This window comes from Panthera tigris, chromosome D1, assembly GCF_018350195.1.
Source record: "Panthera tigris isolate Pti1 chromosome D1, P.tigris_Pti1_mat1.1, whole genome shotgun sequence".
Taxonomy (NCBI): Eukaryota; Metazoa; Chordata; class Mammalia; order Carnivora; family Felidae; genus Panthera; species Panthera tigris.
This window is the reverse complement of record NC_056669.1, coordinates 53757268-53770516: the sequence shown is the minus strand read 5'-3', so window position 1 is coordinate 53770516 and position 13249 is coordinate 53757268. Positions and strand designations below refer to the sequence as shown.

General features: G+C 46.7%; 1 protein-coding gene across 3 annotated transcripts; it reads right to left on the bottom strand.

Annotated features, from left to right (window-relative positions):
* Window positions 1-12642, bottom strand: KCTD14 (potassium channel tetramerization domain containing 14). Of its 3 annotated transcripts, XM_042958523.1 has the most exons (3): window positions 6290-6375; window positions 3394-3678; window positions 1-850 (listed from the first exon to the last, which is right to left on the bottom strand). In XM_042958523.1, exons 2-3 carry the CDS (start codon window positions 3514-3516, stop codon window positions 182-184), a joined length of 792 nt encoding a protein of 263 aa, XP_042814457.1. In that variant the 5' UTR covers window positions 3517-3678; window positions 6290-6375; the 3' UTR covers window positions 1-181. The 3 variants fall into 3 exon arrangements, 2 of the variants coding, with proteins under 2 accessions (XP_042814457.1, XP_042814458.1); XM_042958524.1 differs by lacking the exon at window positions 3394-3678 and having other exon boundaries at window positions 6290-6397; XR_006208372.1 differs by lacking the exons at window positions 3394-3678; window positions 6290-6375 and adding an exon at window positions 12462-12642 and having other exon boundaries at window positions 776-850.
* Between the last annotated feature and the right edge of the window lie 607 nt (window positions 12643-13249).

Here is a 13249-nt window from a genome sequence, read left to right as displayed (position 1 = left end):
CACAGAGCCCGAAGGGGGGCTTGAAACTCATGGACTGTGAGATCATGACCTGAGCTCAAGTCCAATGCTTAGCGACCGTGCCACCGAGGCTCCCCTGGAAGATGGCTTTTGAAGGCAACTTTCAATTTCGTAAGTCCCGCCAGGCCCATAACACACTGCCTCTGCCCCTGGCCCCTGCGGATCACCACCAGATGAAGAGGAATGTATAAAAGTAATTGAAATACTTGGCCCGTAATGTTCTCTCGGAGTAGTGTTCATAGTATACCTGGTACCCCTGGGCTGCAATGTCCATCTTCACGCAGTCCAGGAGGTCCTTGACCTGCGGGGCTGCCTTCCAAGGTCCAAACTTGACAACCGACTTCTTTTCAAACTCGAAGACGCGCAGGGCCTCTGCGCACTGGGCTGCCTCTTCTTCAGTGCGCACCACGCACACCAGCACTGTGGAGCTGCGTGCCGCCACGGCCTCGGCGCGTGCCAAGCGCACCATGAGCTCCAGGTTCTCGCTGTAGGCGGGCACCCGCAGCAGGAACTGCTTCCGAGCCACCTGCTCACCAAAGATCTGCGGCGTGTCCTCCAAGAGCTTGACCAAAGGCTTGATTTCGTAAAACTGCGCCTCACGGTACACCTCCGGGATGTGCTGTGTGGGCAGCTGCTCGCTGCGCAGGTAGTCCAGGACGGGTCCGAAATAGGTGCCGGGGCGATCGATGAAGAAGCGGCCTTCTGCATCCAGGCAGGCCTTAGTTGAGCTGGAGAACATCTCTGCCAGCTTTGAACCCGGGACTTTTCTCAGGGTGCTCACGGTGGTGGTGTACAACTCGCCTCCTACGTTAAGCTCCACGACGGGAGATACCTGAGGGCACAAGAGGCGGAATGAAACCAACAGCGCCACCTCCAGGGAGCTCGTGGCTTATTTTCATGGACAGAATACTGAAGGAAGTATTAGTCCAAGACGCTGCTAGGGAAGCAAGTCCCAGTGACAATGCTCACAAAGTCTGTGGCCTTTGGCAAGGCTTTTTTCCTCCCTGGGCCCATTTCCTCATTTCTAAAATGGGGATACGGAGGTGTTGTGAAGTCAGAAGTTCCCAAGGTTCCCAAGGCTCAGATCTAAGATTATAGCCTCAGAGAGGCTAAGAAACCATACATGTATTCATTGCATTACAGGAAGCATTTCTTGGGTACTTACTACATGTCCACACCCCATGGTGGGCGTTGGGGATACAAATTCTTTTATTTATTTTTTATTTTAGAGAGAGAGTTCACGAGTGAGGGAGAGGGGCAGTGGAAGAGAAAGAGAATCCCAAGCAGGCTCCATGCTCAGCACGGAGCCCAACGCAGGGCTCATTCCCATGACCTGAGCTGAAATCAAGAGTCAACACTCAACAGACTGAGCCACCCAGGTGCCACCCAGAGAATAAAAAATCTTATTTAATGTAGGTCAGAAGTTCCTATTAGCGGTTGGCATGACTTTGATTAATTAACTAAGGGAATTTGTTTGATAGCTGTGTTTCAGAATGTGGGCCGGTGGGGGTTAAATAACAGGAATATTCTTGGTGCTGAAAAGGTCAGTAACACTGGATACAATGGGTATAAAATTGCCTCATAAACTGTAAAGTGTGGTGTCAATGGAAGTTAGGCTTAGCCGGTCAGTGGAATTTTTAGAGGCCTCTTCTCAATGCCAAACCTTAAGATGAGCACTAAGGATGTGGTTAGGTTGCACATGGTACCTGCCTCGGGATGCCCACAGTCAAGCACAGAGGGGGACATGGAAACAGACAGAGTCAGGATGCGTTTAGGGAATACTAAGTGCTGCCAACAGACCTAACAAAAATACCAGATTACTATATGTGAGGTGATACACTAATTGTTATCCTTACAAACCAGCTTCCTGAATAACTCTGGTTATTTAAAATTCATTCACTCAGGGCACCTGGGTCGCTCAGTTGGTTAAGCCTCCAACTTCGGCTCAGGTCATGATCTCACGGTTCATGGGTTTAAGCCCCACATCGGGCTCTGTGCTCATAGCTCGGATCCTCTGTCCCCTCTCTCTGCCCCTCCCCCACTGGCGCATGCCCTCACGTGTACGCACACACAGGTATGTGTGTTCTCTCTCTCAAAAATAAGTAAACATTAAAAATAATAAAAAAAAAATACAGGGCTCCTGGATGGCTCAGTCAGTTAAGCGTCCAACTCTTGATTTCAGCTCAGGTCATGATCTCACGGTTTGTGAGTCTGAGCCCTGAGTCTGGCTCTGCAATGATGGTGCTTGGGATTGTCTCTCTCTCCCTCTCTCTGCCCCTCCCTCATTCTCTCTCTCTCTCTCTCTCAAAATAAATAAATAAACGTAAAAAAAATAATAAAATTAAATTCACACACTTGGTCACTAAAATACGGATGTGCCAGATACCTGGTGCACAGTGAGGAACAAGCAGGACAGTCTCTCCCCTCATAGTCTAGTGACTGTGCAAAGTGCTTTACATTCAATCCCTAACTCAGTCTTCACAGTGCTCCTGTGAAGAATGTATTAAATCCCCATTTTACAGATGAAGAAACTAAGAATTAAGGAGCTGAAGCAAACTGCCTAAATCAACTTGCTATTAAGTGATGATCTCACAACTTAAACTCAGGGCCAATTTACCCCAGAGCATGTGCCCTTAGTCATTACATCAATTAGTGTTCAACCTTTAAATACCTCCACTCTTCACTCCCTTAATTACTCAGTCATTCGAAAAAGGTAGAGGGGACCCTGGGTGGCTCAGTCTGTTGAGAAACCAAGTCTTGATTTCAGCTCAGGTTATGATCTTATGGTTCGTGCGTTCGAGCCCCACATTGGGCTCTGCGTTGACGGTGCCCAGCCTGTTTGGGATTCTCTCTCTCACCCTCTCTCTGTTCCTCCCCTGCTTGTGCTGTCTCTCAAAAGAAATAAATAAACTTAAAAAAATAAAAAAGGTAGAGAGGACCTCTTACGTTCAAGCCTCCTCCTGAGCAGATGAATAGGACACAGTCCCCGCCCTCGAGGAGTTCACAGAGGAGAGAGGGAAACAGACTGCTGAAATGTGCAGTGTTGAGAGGGGAGACTCAAAGGCTCTCCGCGTGGATGTGCGCTGGAGGTTGTCAGGGAAGGTTTCCTAGGCGGTGTGATGCCGCAGCCGCAGAAAAGATGGGTGCAGCGTCAGAGGGAAAGCTGCATTTCCACCCAGAGATTGTGCCACAGGTCTTTGTGGAGCCAGGAGTAGTGACAGGATTCAGGAATGTCCTTGGTTCTCATTTAGGTGTGACTTCATCCTCAACTTGTCTGTGGGCTCTACCCCTAAGATTAAAGTACTGGACTAAAGAGAGCCAGAGGCAGCCAAACTAATGGGGGAAGAACTGAGTTGCCATGGCAACAGCTCTTACCAGGGGACAGCTTTGCCGGCTGGAGTGGAGAAGGGAGACGGAGTGGATGCATTCTGACAGCAGCCAAACAATACAGCCAGGAGAAAAATAAACCCAGAACCTGTGACTTCCTCTTTCTCCCATAAACCTCAAGGCCCCTTGGCAAGGATGTTTGGTTAACCCTGAGGTGGCTCTGTGAAGCAGGCAGTTAAACGCAAAGTTGCAGACTTTAACCCTTGAATGGATCCATGTGCTTCATCATCACTCCTGTACCACTGAAAGCTCACAGGTGCTCTGGAGGTCCCCCTATGAGGTCAGAAAGATGGGTTACATAGCTGGGAAGTGAAGTCAGAGCTGCAATCAAACCCCTGTAAGTCTGACTCCAGTACAGAATGGGTGTCCTACTCCTCCAGACATCCAGTCCCACTGCTGCCAGTAATTAGCAATGTGCCTGGGGCAGCTCACTTTCTTCTGTGGGCCTAAGCCTAGTCATCTATGAAATAGGGAGGCAAAATGGACGAAGAGAACTCTAAGCCTCTCCAGCTCTGAAAGTCTAATGAGTCCAATCACTTCAAGTGTTGTTTCTGAAGCTCATTTCCAGATGCTTCACAAAACAGCTTCCTGCCCTGATATCCTCAGCCCCGTTTGTTTACCAAATAAGACCTCGGTCTTGTTCCCGAACTTCTTAGTTCTGTCCCTTGTTTCCCTCCTTTTTTCCCCCAAAATCTCCCAGTTTCTTTGGAAATCCAAGACCTCCTACCTCATCCACAAATACTACAGTATGTTTCTAGCAGATAAAGACTTCTTTTCCGCCCCTCTTCTGGACCATCTGCCCATTTTTGTGGCCCCTCTGCCCCACCTTTTCTACCAATCACCCTGAAGGAGCATTCCCGGGTAAGAAAGCCAGTCTCAGGCTCTGTGTGCATGGGCTGGGGAAACACAGTCTTTACGAGCCCTTGCGCCAGAGCTGGCCCTCCCTAAGGGCACTGGGACGAATCAGACAGACCTAGCTTTCACCCAGTTGTAGTCTAAAGGGTCCCTACACACCTGCAAAACCCCCTGCCAAACATTCATACATTTCCTAAGGTCACCCTTAGTAGAGTCAATGGAGGGACATCTCCATTCACATGTCCCCCAAGTCCCTCAAATCTCTCCCCACTCCACAACCTTTGTCCATTGTCCCCCATCTCAATCATCTGAGCCAGAAATCCAGGTTGTAATCTAGCAGTCTGCTCCAGTCCTTAACCTCTTCCCACACAAATAATCAGTAACCAAGTCCCGGTGATTCTAAATCCTGGTCAATTCCACGGCCCTCTGCCCCCTTGATTGCCCTCCCCCAATCCAATCTCTAGCACCAGAGCAATTTTTCTGAAATGCAAATCTGATCTGGTTAATCTGCATTAAACACTTGGGTGAGGGGCACCTGGGTGACTCAATCCGTTGAACATCAGAGTCTTGATTTAACCTCAGGTCATGATCCCAGGGTCCGTGGGATCCAGCTCTGAGACAGGTTCCATGCTCAGCGTGGAGCCTGCTTGACATTCTCTCTCTCTTTCTCTCTGCCCCTCTCCTCTGCTCTTTCTAATAAAAAATTAAAAAGTAAAAAATAAATAAAACAAACCCTTGGTTAACCTTGCATTCCCTTCCAGATAAACTCTAGACTCTTTCATGAGGTTTACAAGGCCCTTTGCAGCCCTGGCAATCAGCTACCAGAACCTCTCTCCCCCACCCATCCAGAACAGGCTGGTCCCCACGGCCCCCAAGACTTCACTCATTTGCCACCCACATTCCCTTTACTTAGCCCACTCATCCTTCAAGTTAATTGCTCCAGGAATCTTCCTAGATGGGTTGTCTCCTTGTGATCCTACAGGGCCCTGTACTTCTGTCGTCATGGTAGTTAACTCTTATAATTCCATTCGTTCATCTGTATTCCCAATTAAGCTGCAAGGTTCCTAAGAGCTGACTATCCCAGATTCATCTTTATGTCACCAGTACCTGTTACAGGGCTCAGCACACCAGGATGCTCGATAAATGGCTGTTCAATTGACTGGAGCCTACCTGCTGCACTGATTTATAAGAGTGCCTGGTATTCTGATAAAAGCCAATCTTTCCCTACCTGGCATCATGCCCCGTGCTGGCTCCCCCTCTTGCTCAGTAATTCATGCAGATATTTATTAAGCACCTAGGGCGGCCCTACCACTGAGCTGGTGACTGTGTCAACCACAGTGATGTCACCATTGCCCTATGGGAAAGAGCCACAGTCTCCCCACTGCTGGATCTGCTTTGTCTTCCTACAAGTTTTCAGGATGGCACCTAGCCACCGGAGATTAGAATGTTCTGCTCCTGAAGTGCGCTGGGCCTTTTCCTGATCCCACCCCCACCCCTTCTCCTCCCCAGCAAACTCCCCTCTACCAAGCCCTAGGAGGAGGCCGGCAAGCTGGAGGACTCAGGATCCAGCCAGTGGGCAGGGGCAGGCTGGAAAGGATGGAGATGTGGTGGGTAAGGCCGCCTTTAGTTGGGTCGTCTGCTCCCAAACACGGGAGGAGGAAGGGCAAAGGAAGAGGGGTGCACTAGGACGAGCCTGGAGACCAAGAGGAGACACGCAGAAACAACTAAAAACAAAGACTGAACACAGAAGACCAACAAAAGCACCCACTCAGGAAAGAGGTCAAAGAGGAGCGGCTGGACTGAGCCGGAAGGGGACGGGGCACCTTGCGCCTAAGGAGAGCGATCAAAACCAGAACCAGCTAGAAGAGAAGAGCGCGAGCCAGAGGCCCGCCAGAAGCAAGGGAACTCAGACCCCGACAAAGGGGCGCACGGAGGGGGGGGGGGGGGTCACTGGAAGGAGCGAAAGAAGGCAGAGGCGCGGGGACAGGGGAATAAGCCGACCTCCCACCCGCCCCTGCTGCGCACTCACCACAGGCGGGCCCGCGGGGGGCGAGGCCCGGTGGAGCCGCAGGGAGCGGGGCCCCGAGGGAAGGCTCATCTTCCCGTTCCCGCAGGCGGCTGGGCGCCCAGCCCTGCCACGTGCCAGGTACTTGTGGCTGGCTGGCGGAAGTGCACCTTTGCTCCACGCCCCCCAGGTGGGGCAAAGTGCGTGCAGGGTGTGGTTAGAGCCCGGGGTTGACTTGGGCTCCGACAGGCTTGCCGTGAGTCCCTAGTCTGGTCACTGACCCTCGGTGGGAGGGGCTTCCCAGGCAGCCAAACGGGGGAGGCGGAGGGAACTGACATTGACAGCAGGAGACTTTCTACTCCCTACAATCCTACGGTGGTGAAGGATAAACAACACCTATTTTACAAACGAGGAAAGTGGGCTCCAAGAGATGCTGGTGGCCAGTGTGGGATATTTATCCACTTCAGATCAGCTGCTAAAAGTGCAAAGCATGACCAACGATGAAAAGAGCTAAAATAACTGTTGTGTGGGTTATTTTGCTTGTTAAAACAAACCCCTAAGGAGCCGGGGCGTAACTCCTCACTCCTGAAGTATGGTCTGTGCATGCATAGTGACTTTCTTCCAAAGAGGATAGTGTGCTAAGGAAAAAAAGAGAAAACTGATAAACCCTATTTCAGCCAGGTAATCAAGGTCAACATCAAGACTCATATTTTGATGACAGTAAGTACCCTTGATGTGATGTGATGGAAATAGCACTTTATCTCTGTGATCGTCTGCTCAACCCCATAATCCCAATCTAATCATGAAACAAAACAAAACAAAACATCAAACAAATTCCAGGGCACCTGGGTAGCTCAGTCGGTTAAGCAACCGACTTAGGCTCAGGTCATGATCTCACAGCTGGTGGGTTCGAGCTTCACATCAGGCTCTGCACTAACAGTGCCTGGGATGGTCTCTCTCCCTCTCTCTGCCCCGCCCTGCTTGCTCTCTCTCTCTCTCAAAATAAATAAATAAACTTAAAAAAATTCCAATAGAGGGGCATCCCATGATATACCTGACCAATAATTCTCAAAACAAGAATTGTCATTAAAAACAAGGAAAATCTGAGAAAATTTCACAACCAAGAAACATGGCAACTAAATGTAATGTAATGTGGAATTCTAGATGGGATCCTGGAAAAGAAAATAGACATTAGGTAAAAACTGAGGAAATATGAATAAGCCATTGGCTTTAGTTAATAATAGTGTATCAGTGTTGGCTCATTAACAGTAACAGGTGTACCATACAAATGAAATATGTTAAGAATAGGGGAAGGGATGCCTGGCTGGCTCAGTCTGTAGAGCATGCAACAACTCTTGATCTTGGGCCTGTAGATTTGAGCCCCATGTTGGGTGTAGAGATTACTTAAAAATAGAAGCTTAAAAAAAAAATAGAGGAAAGTGAGTGTGCTTCTTCTCAGTTTCTCTGCACATCTAAAACTGTTCTAAAAAATGAAGTAAAAAGGATTGACTCAGTAACATACAACCACTATGGAAAACAGTACAGAGTTCATAATCTTTGTGTTGGTGGAAGGTCTTGCCCCAGTACTGATGGCTGCTGACTGGTCAGGGTTGTGGTTGCTGAAGCCTGATGTGGCTTTGGCAATGTCTTAAAATAAAATAACAGTGAAGTTGCCATAACCATTGACCCTTCCTTTCATGAATGATTTCTCTGTAGCATGCAATGCTGTTCGATAGCATTTTACCCTCAGAACTTTTTTCAGAATTGGAGTCAATCCTCTCAAACCCTGTAGCTGTTTTAACAACTATGTTTATATCATTTTCTACATTTGTCGTTGTCATTTCAACAATCTTCACAGCATCTTCACCAGCAGTAGATTCCACCTCGAGAAACCAACTGCATTGCTCATCCACAAGAAGTAACTCCTCATCCATTCAAGTTTTATCCTGAGATTACAGCAAGTCGGGCACACCCTCAAGCTCTACTTCTAATTCTAGTTCTTTTGTTGTTTCCACCAGATCTGCAGTTACTTTCCTCCGTGGAGGTCTTGAATCCCTCAAATTTACCTACGAGGGCTGGAATCAACTTCTTTTTTTTCCCCCAAGTTTTATTTATTTTTGAGAGAGAGAGCATGAGTTGGGGAGAGGCAGAGAGAGAGGGAGACACAGAATCCGAAGCAGGCTCCAGGCTCTGAGCTATCAGCACACAGCCCAATGCGGGGCTCGAACTCACAGACCTTGAGATCATGACCTGAGCTGAAGTCAGACACCCAACCGACTGAGCCACCCAGGCGCCCCTGGAATCAACATCTAAACTCCTGTTCATGTTGAAATTGTGACCTCTTCCTATGAATCATGAATGTTCTTCATGGCATCTAGAATGGTGAATCCTTTCCAAAAGGTTTTCAAATGACTTTGCCCAGATCCATCAGAGGAATCACTCTCTATGGCATCTATAGCCTTATGAAATGTATTTATTTCCTTTTTTTTTTGAAAAATTTTTTAAGAGATTTTTTTTAATTTTTAAGTAATCTCTACTCCTAACCTGGGGCTTGAGAACTTAAACCTCAGGAACCCGCCTCTGCTAGCTTCAAACTTTTCTTCCGCAGCTTCCTCACCTCTCTCGGCCTTTGTAGAATTGAAGAGAGTTAGGGCCTTGCTCTGGATTAGGCTTTGGTGTGAGGGAGTGTTGTGGCTGGTTTGATTTCTATCCAGACCACCCAAACTTTCCCCACCTTGCAATAAGTCTGTTTCCTTTCATACCATTCGTGTGTTCACTGGAGTAGCACTTTTAAGTTCCTTCAAGAAATTTTTCTTGGTATACACACCTTGGCTGTTGGGTGTAAGAAACCTAGCTTTTGGCCTGTCTCAGTTTTAGACAAGCTTTCTTCATGAAACTTAATCATTTCTAGCTTTGATTTAAAGTGAGAAATGTGTGGGGCACCGGGGTGGCTCAGTCGGTAAAGCAGCTGACTTCAGCTCAGGTCATGATCTCGCGGTTCGTGAGTTCGAACCCTGCATCGGGCCCTTTGCTGACAGCTCAGAGCCTGGAGCCTGCTTCAGATTCTCTCTCTCTGACCCTCCCCTGCTCACACTCTGTCTCTGTCTCTCTCTCAAGAATAAATAAAAAACATTAAAAATAAATAAAGTGAGAAATGTGTAATTCTTCCTTTGACTTGAACAACTAGAGGCCAGTATAGGGTTATTCACTGGCCTAATTTCAATGCTGTTGTGTCTCAGGGAATCGGGAGGCCCAAGGAGAGGGAGAGAGAGGGGGGAATGGCTGGTCAGTGGAGCAGTCAGAACACACACAACATTTATTGATTAAATGTGCCATCTTCGATGGGCATGGTTCATGGCACCCCAAGACAATTACAGTAGAAACATCAAAGATCACTGATCACAGACCACTATAGCAAATATAGTCATAGTGTAAAAGTGAAATATTGCAAGAATATGACAGAGAGACACAAAGTGAGTGAATGTTGTTGGAAAAATGGTGCTGACATACTTGCTTGAGGCAGGATTGCCACAAACGTTCAGTTTGTTAAAAACAAAAACAAAAACAAAAACAAAAACAAAAACACACGCAGTATCTGTGAAGCACAATAAAGTGAAGTGCAATAAAAAAGAGGTAAGCCTGTATTTTAAGGAGAGAAAGTAGGAGACAAAGACTGGGATACTCACAGGGTAGAATGTCAGATCAGAGACTATAAAAGTGTAAATTATAAAACAATTCTCCACTCAAAGAAGAATGCTGTACCTGCTTCATTCCCTGGTTCTGGGGAGAGAAAAGTCTTCCCCGAAAAGGTCTGATTATAGGCTAAAGCTCAAATGGATCTGGGGCCCAAATATTCACTTGTTTAATGGTCAAAAGCAGCAATATCAGCTAGGAATTTAATTTAAATGGACCTGGAATGGTAAAGCCCTCGGATGCCTGACAAAGAAAATGAAAACCCATCCTGGAGGAAAGTCCACAGTCACACCAAGCTTGAAAGAACCCACACAGTCCAACAAATACACACTCACAGTCTAAAGCCTCAAACTACAGAAGTAAATAAAGAGCCATGAGCAAGAGTCAACAGATCCACAAGCACCTCAGATATTGAGGTAATTGGATATAAAATATAAAATAAGTGTTTAATGGGCTATGAGCCACCTGGGTGGCTCAGTTGGTTGGGCATCCAATTCTGTTTCAGCTCAGGTCATGACCTCATGGTCGTGAGTTCAAGCCCAGAATCAGGCTCTACACTGGGTGTGGAGTCTGCTTGGTATCCTCTCTCTCCCTCTCCCTCTCTCTCTCTCTCTCTCTCTCTCTCTCTCTCTCTCTCTGTCACACACATACACACACACACACACACACACACACACACACAAAATAAAAAAATAAACTTAAAAAATACAATAAATGTTTAATGGACTTAAATAAATATAAGTGTTATCTAAAAGATGAGTGAAGAGCAAAAATTTATAATCAAAGGGGCACCTCGGTGCTGTCAAGAGTTGGTTAAGTGTCTGACTCTTGATTTCACCTCAGGTCGTGATCTCACAGTTCATAAGAGTTTGAGCCCCTCATGTCATGCTCTGCATTGACAGCATGGAGACTGCTTGAGATTATCTCTCTCCCTCTCTCCCTGCCTCTCTCTTTCTCTCAAAATAAATAAACTTAAAAAAAAAGACATGATCAAGGCAGATTTGGGGGTACCTGGGTGTCCCAGTTGGTTGAGCATCTGAATCTCATGATCTCAGGGTCGTGGGATGAAGCCCGTGTCAGGGGCTCTGTGCTGAGCATGGGGCCTGCTTAAAATACTCTCTCTCTCTCTCTCTCTCTCTCTCTCGCTCCCTTCCCTCTGCCCCTACTGGCTCTCTGCCTCTATTTATAAAATAAAAATTAAAAAATTACCCAAGCAGATTTGAGAAAAGCCAAATAGAACTTCTAAAAATTAAAAATAAAATAACTGAAGTTACCAAAATTTAGTAGGGGTTGAGAAAATGCAATCAAAGGAGAAATGCTGTGATATTTCTAATCTGTCATTTTGGCAAATATTAGGAAGAATAACAATATGCCAGAGGTGGTAAGGATACAGGGACAAAGTTCCTTAAGCTTTGCTGATTGGAAAGAGGTGCCCACCATTTGACCCAATAGTCCCACTTTTGAGAACCTATCCAATAGAAATAAAAACTGCTCTGTAAGAATATGAACAAATACGTGTATCACTGTTTTGTTTGTGGTGGCAACAATTAGAAATTTAGAGGTATGGTTGAATAAACCATGATTTTTTATTTGTCAATGTCTTGGAATACTATATACCTATTAAAAAGAATGAGGCAGATCTTGGAACCGAATAGAAAACTCAGAAACAAACCCACAATTATATGATCAATTAATCTTCAACAAAGGAAGAATGAATATAAAATGGGAAAAAGAGTCTCTTTAACAAATGGCGTTGGGAAAACTGGACAGCTACATGCAAAAGAATGAAACTCAACCACATTCTTACACCATAGGCAAAAAACTCAAAATGGATGGAAGACCAATGTGAGATCTAAAACCATAAAAATCGGGGCGCCTGGGTGGCTCAGTCGGTTAAGCGGTTAAGCATCTGACTTCGGCTCAGGTCATGATCTCATGGTTCATGAGTTCGAGCCCCATGTTGGGCTCTATGCTGACAGCTCAGAACCTGGAGCCTGCTTCAGATTCTGTGTCTACCTCTCTCTCTGCCCCTCCCCCATTCATGCTCTGTCTCTCTCTGTCTCTCTCAACAATAAACATTAAAAAATAAATAAATTATAATAAAAATTAAAAAAATTAAAAAGACCCCCAGAGAGTCTTCCTTCTACCATTTGAGGACACAATGAGAAGACAGCTGTCTATGAACCAGGAAGTGAGCTCTCACCAGACACCAAATCTACCAGCACCATGATCTTGTACTTCCTAACCTTCAGAACTATGAAAAAGAAATGTTTGTTGTTTATCAGCCATGAAGTTTATGGCATTTTGGGTATAATAGCCCAAATGGACTAAGTCACTGGGCATAGTATATACCTTGAACATTAGGATTCTGCAAATGGGTTCGAGCACGGGGAGGCTGCTGTGATCTCCTCAAGACTGATAAAGAACCACACAAAGAAGCCAGCCCACTGCATCTGGCTAGAGAGCCTCCCACAGGCTCTGCATAGCCCCTGTGCCCACTCACCCTTGCATGGTCCAACTTGTCCCTGCAGGCTGATCAGACGCATGAGCCGGAGCGATTCCATGGGGAAGCTGAGTTCTGAAGGGTCATTACCCCAGAAAGGAGGGTTAGACACTCAGGGAGACAGTGGGCACTTCTCACATGACCAAGCAGCCTGGGCTTTTCACTTCATTTCCTGTTTCTTCCCCAGTCCGGGCTTCCCTGAAATACAACCAGCAAGTCAATGCCTTCCTACCTTTATTTATGCTGTTCAGAATACCTTTCCCCATAGCTCTCTGGAAAACAATTTTCAAGTCCCAACTCAAATGGACCTCATCTTCTTTTTATATCCATTAGTACATTTGACCCTCACCATTCAAAATTGGAACTAGCACTCCCTACACTTTAAGTATGAGGACCCTGAGGATCTCAGAGACGAAGCGGCTCTTTCAGATTCCTCCATCCCTGGGAGACAAGAGATCAGGGCTCTAGTTCTGGCTCTGCCATTCGTGTGTCACCTTCGGCAAGTCTCTGCTTCCCTCTGGGCCTTAATTCTCCATTATAACATGGTGGGTGTTGGGATGTTGCCTGAGATGCTCTTTGCAATCCTGTCTTGTTTGATGCTATAGCAACAAAAGAATTCAAACAGCCCCTTGGTGTAGCCTATGACTGGATCTTGTTTCCCTTTGGCCTGATTCCAAGAGCAAGCACTGCTTCCCTCTGCCCTCCTCCCACTCATCCCTCTCTTTGTTCTTCCTGAGACAAAGCTGCCAGCCCCTCTCCTCTCCAGGCGGCCGGGCTTTGAGCCAGCC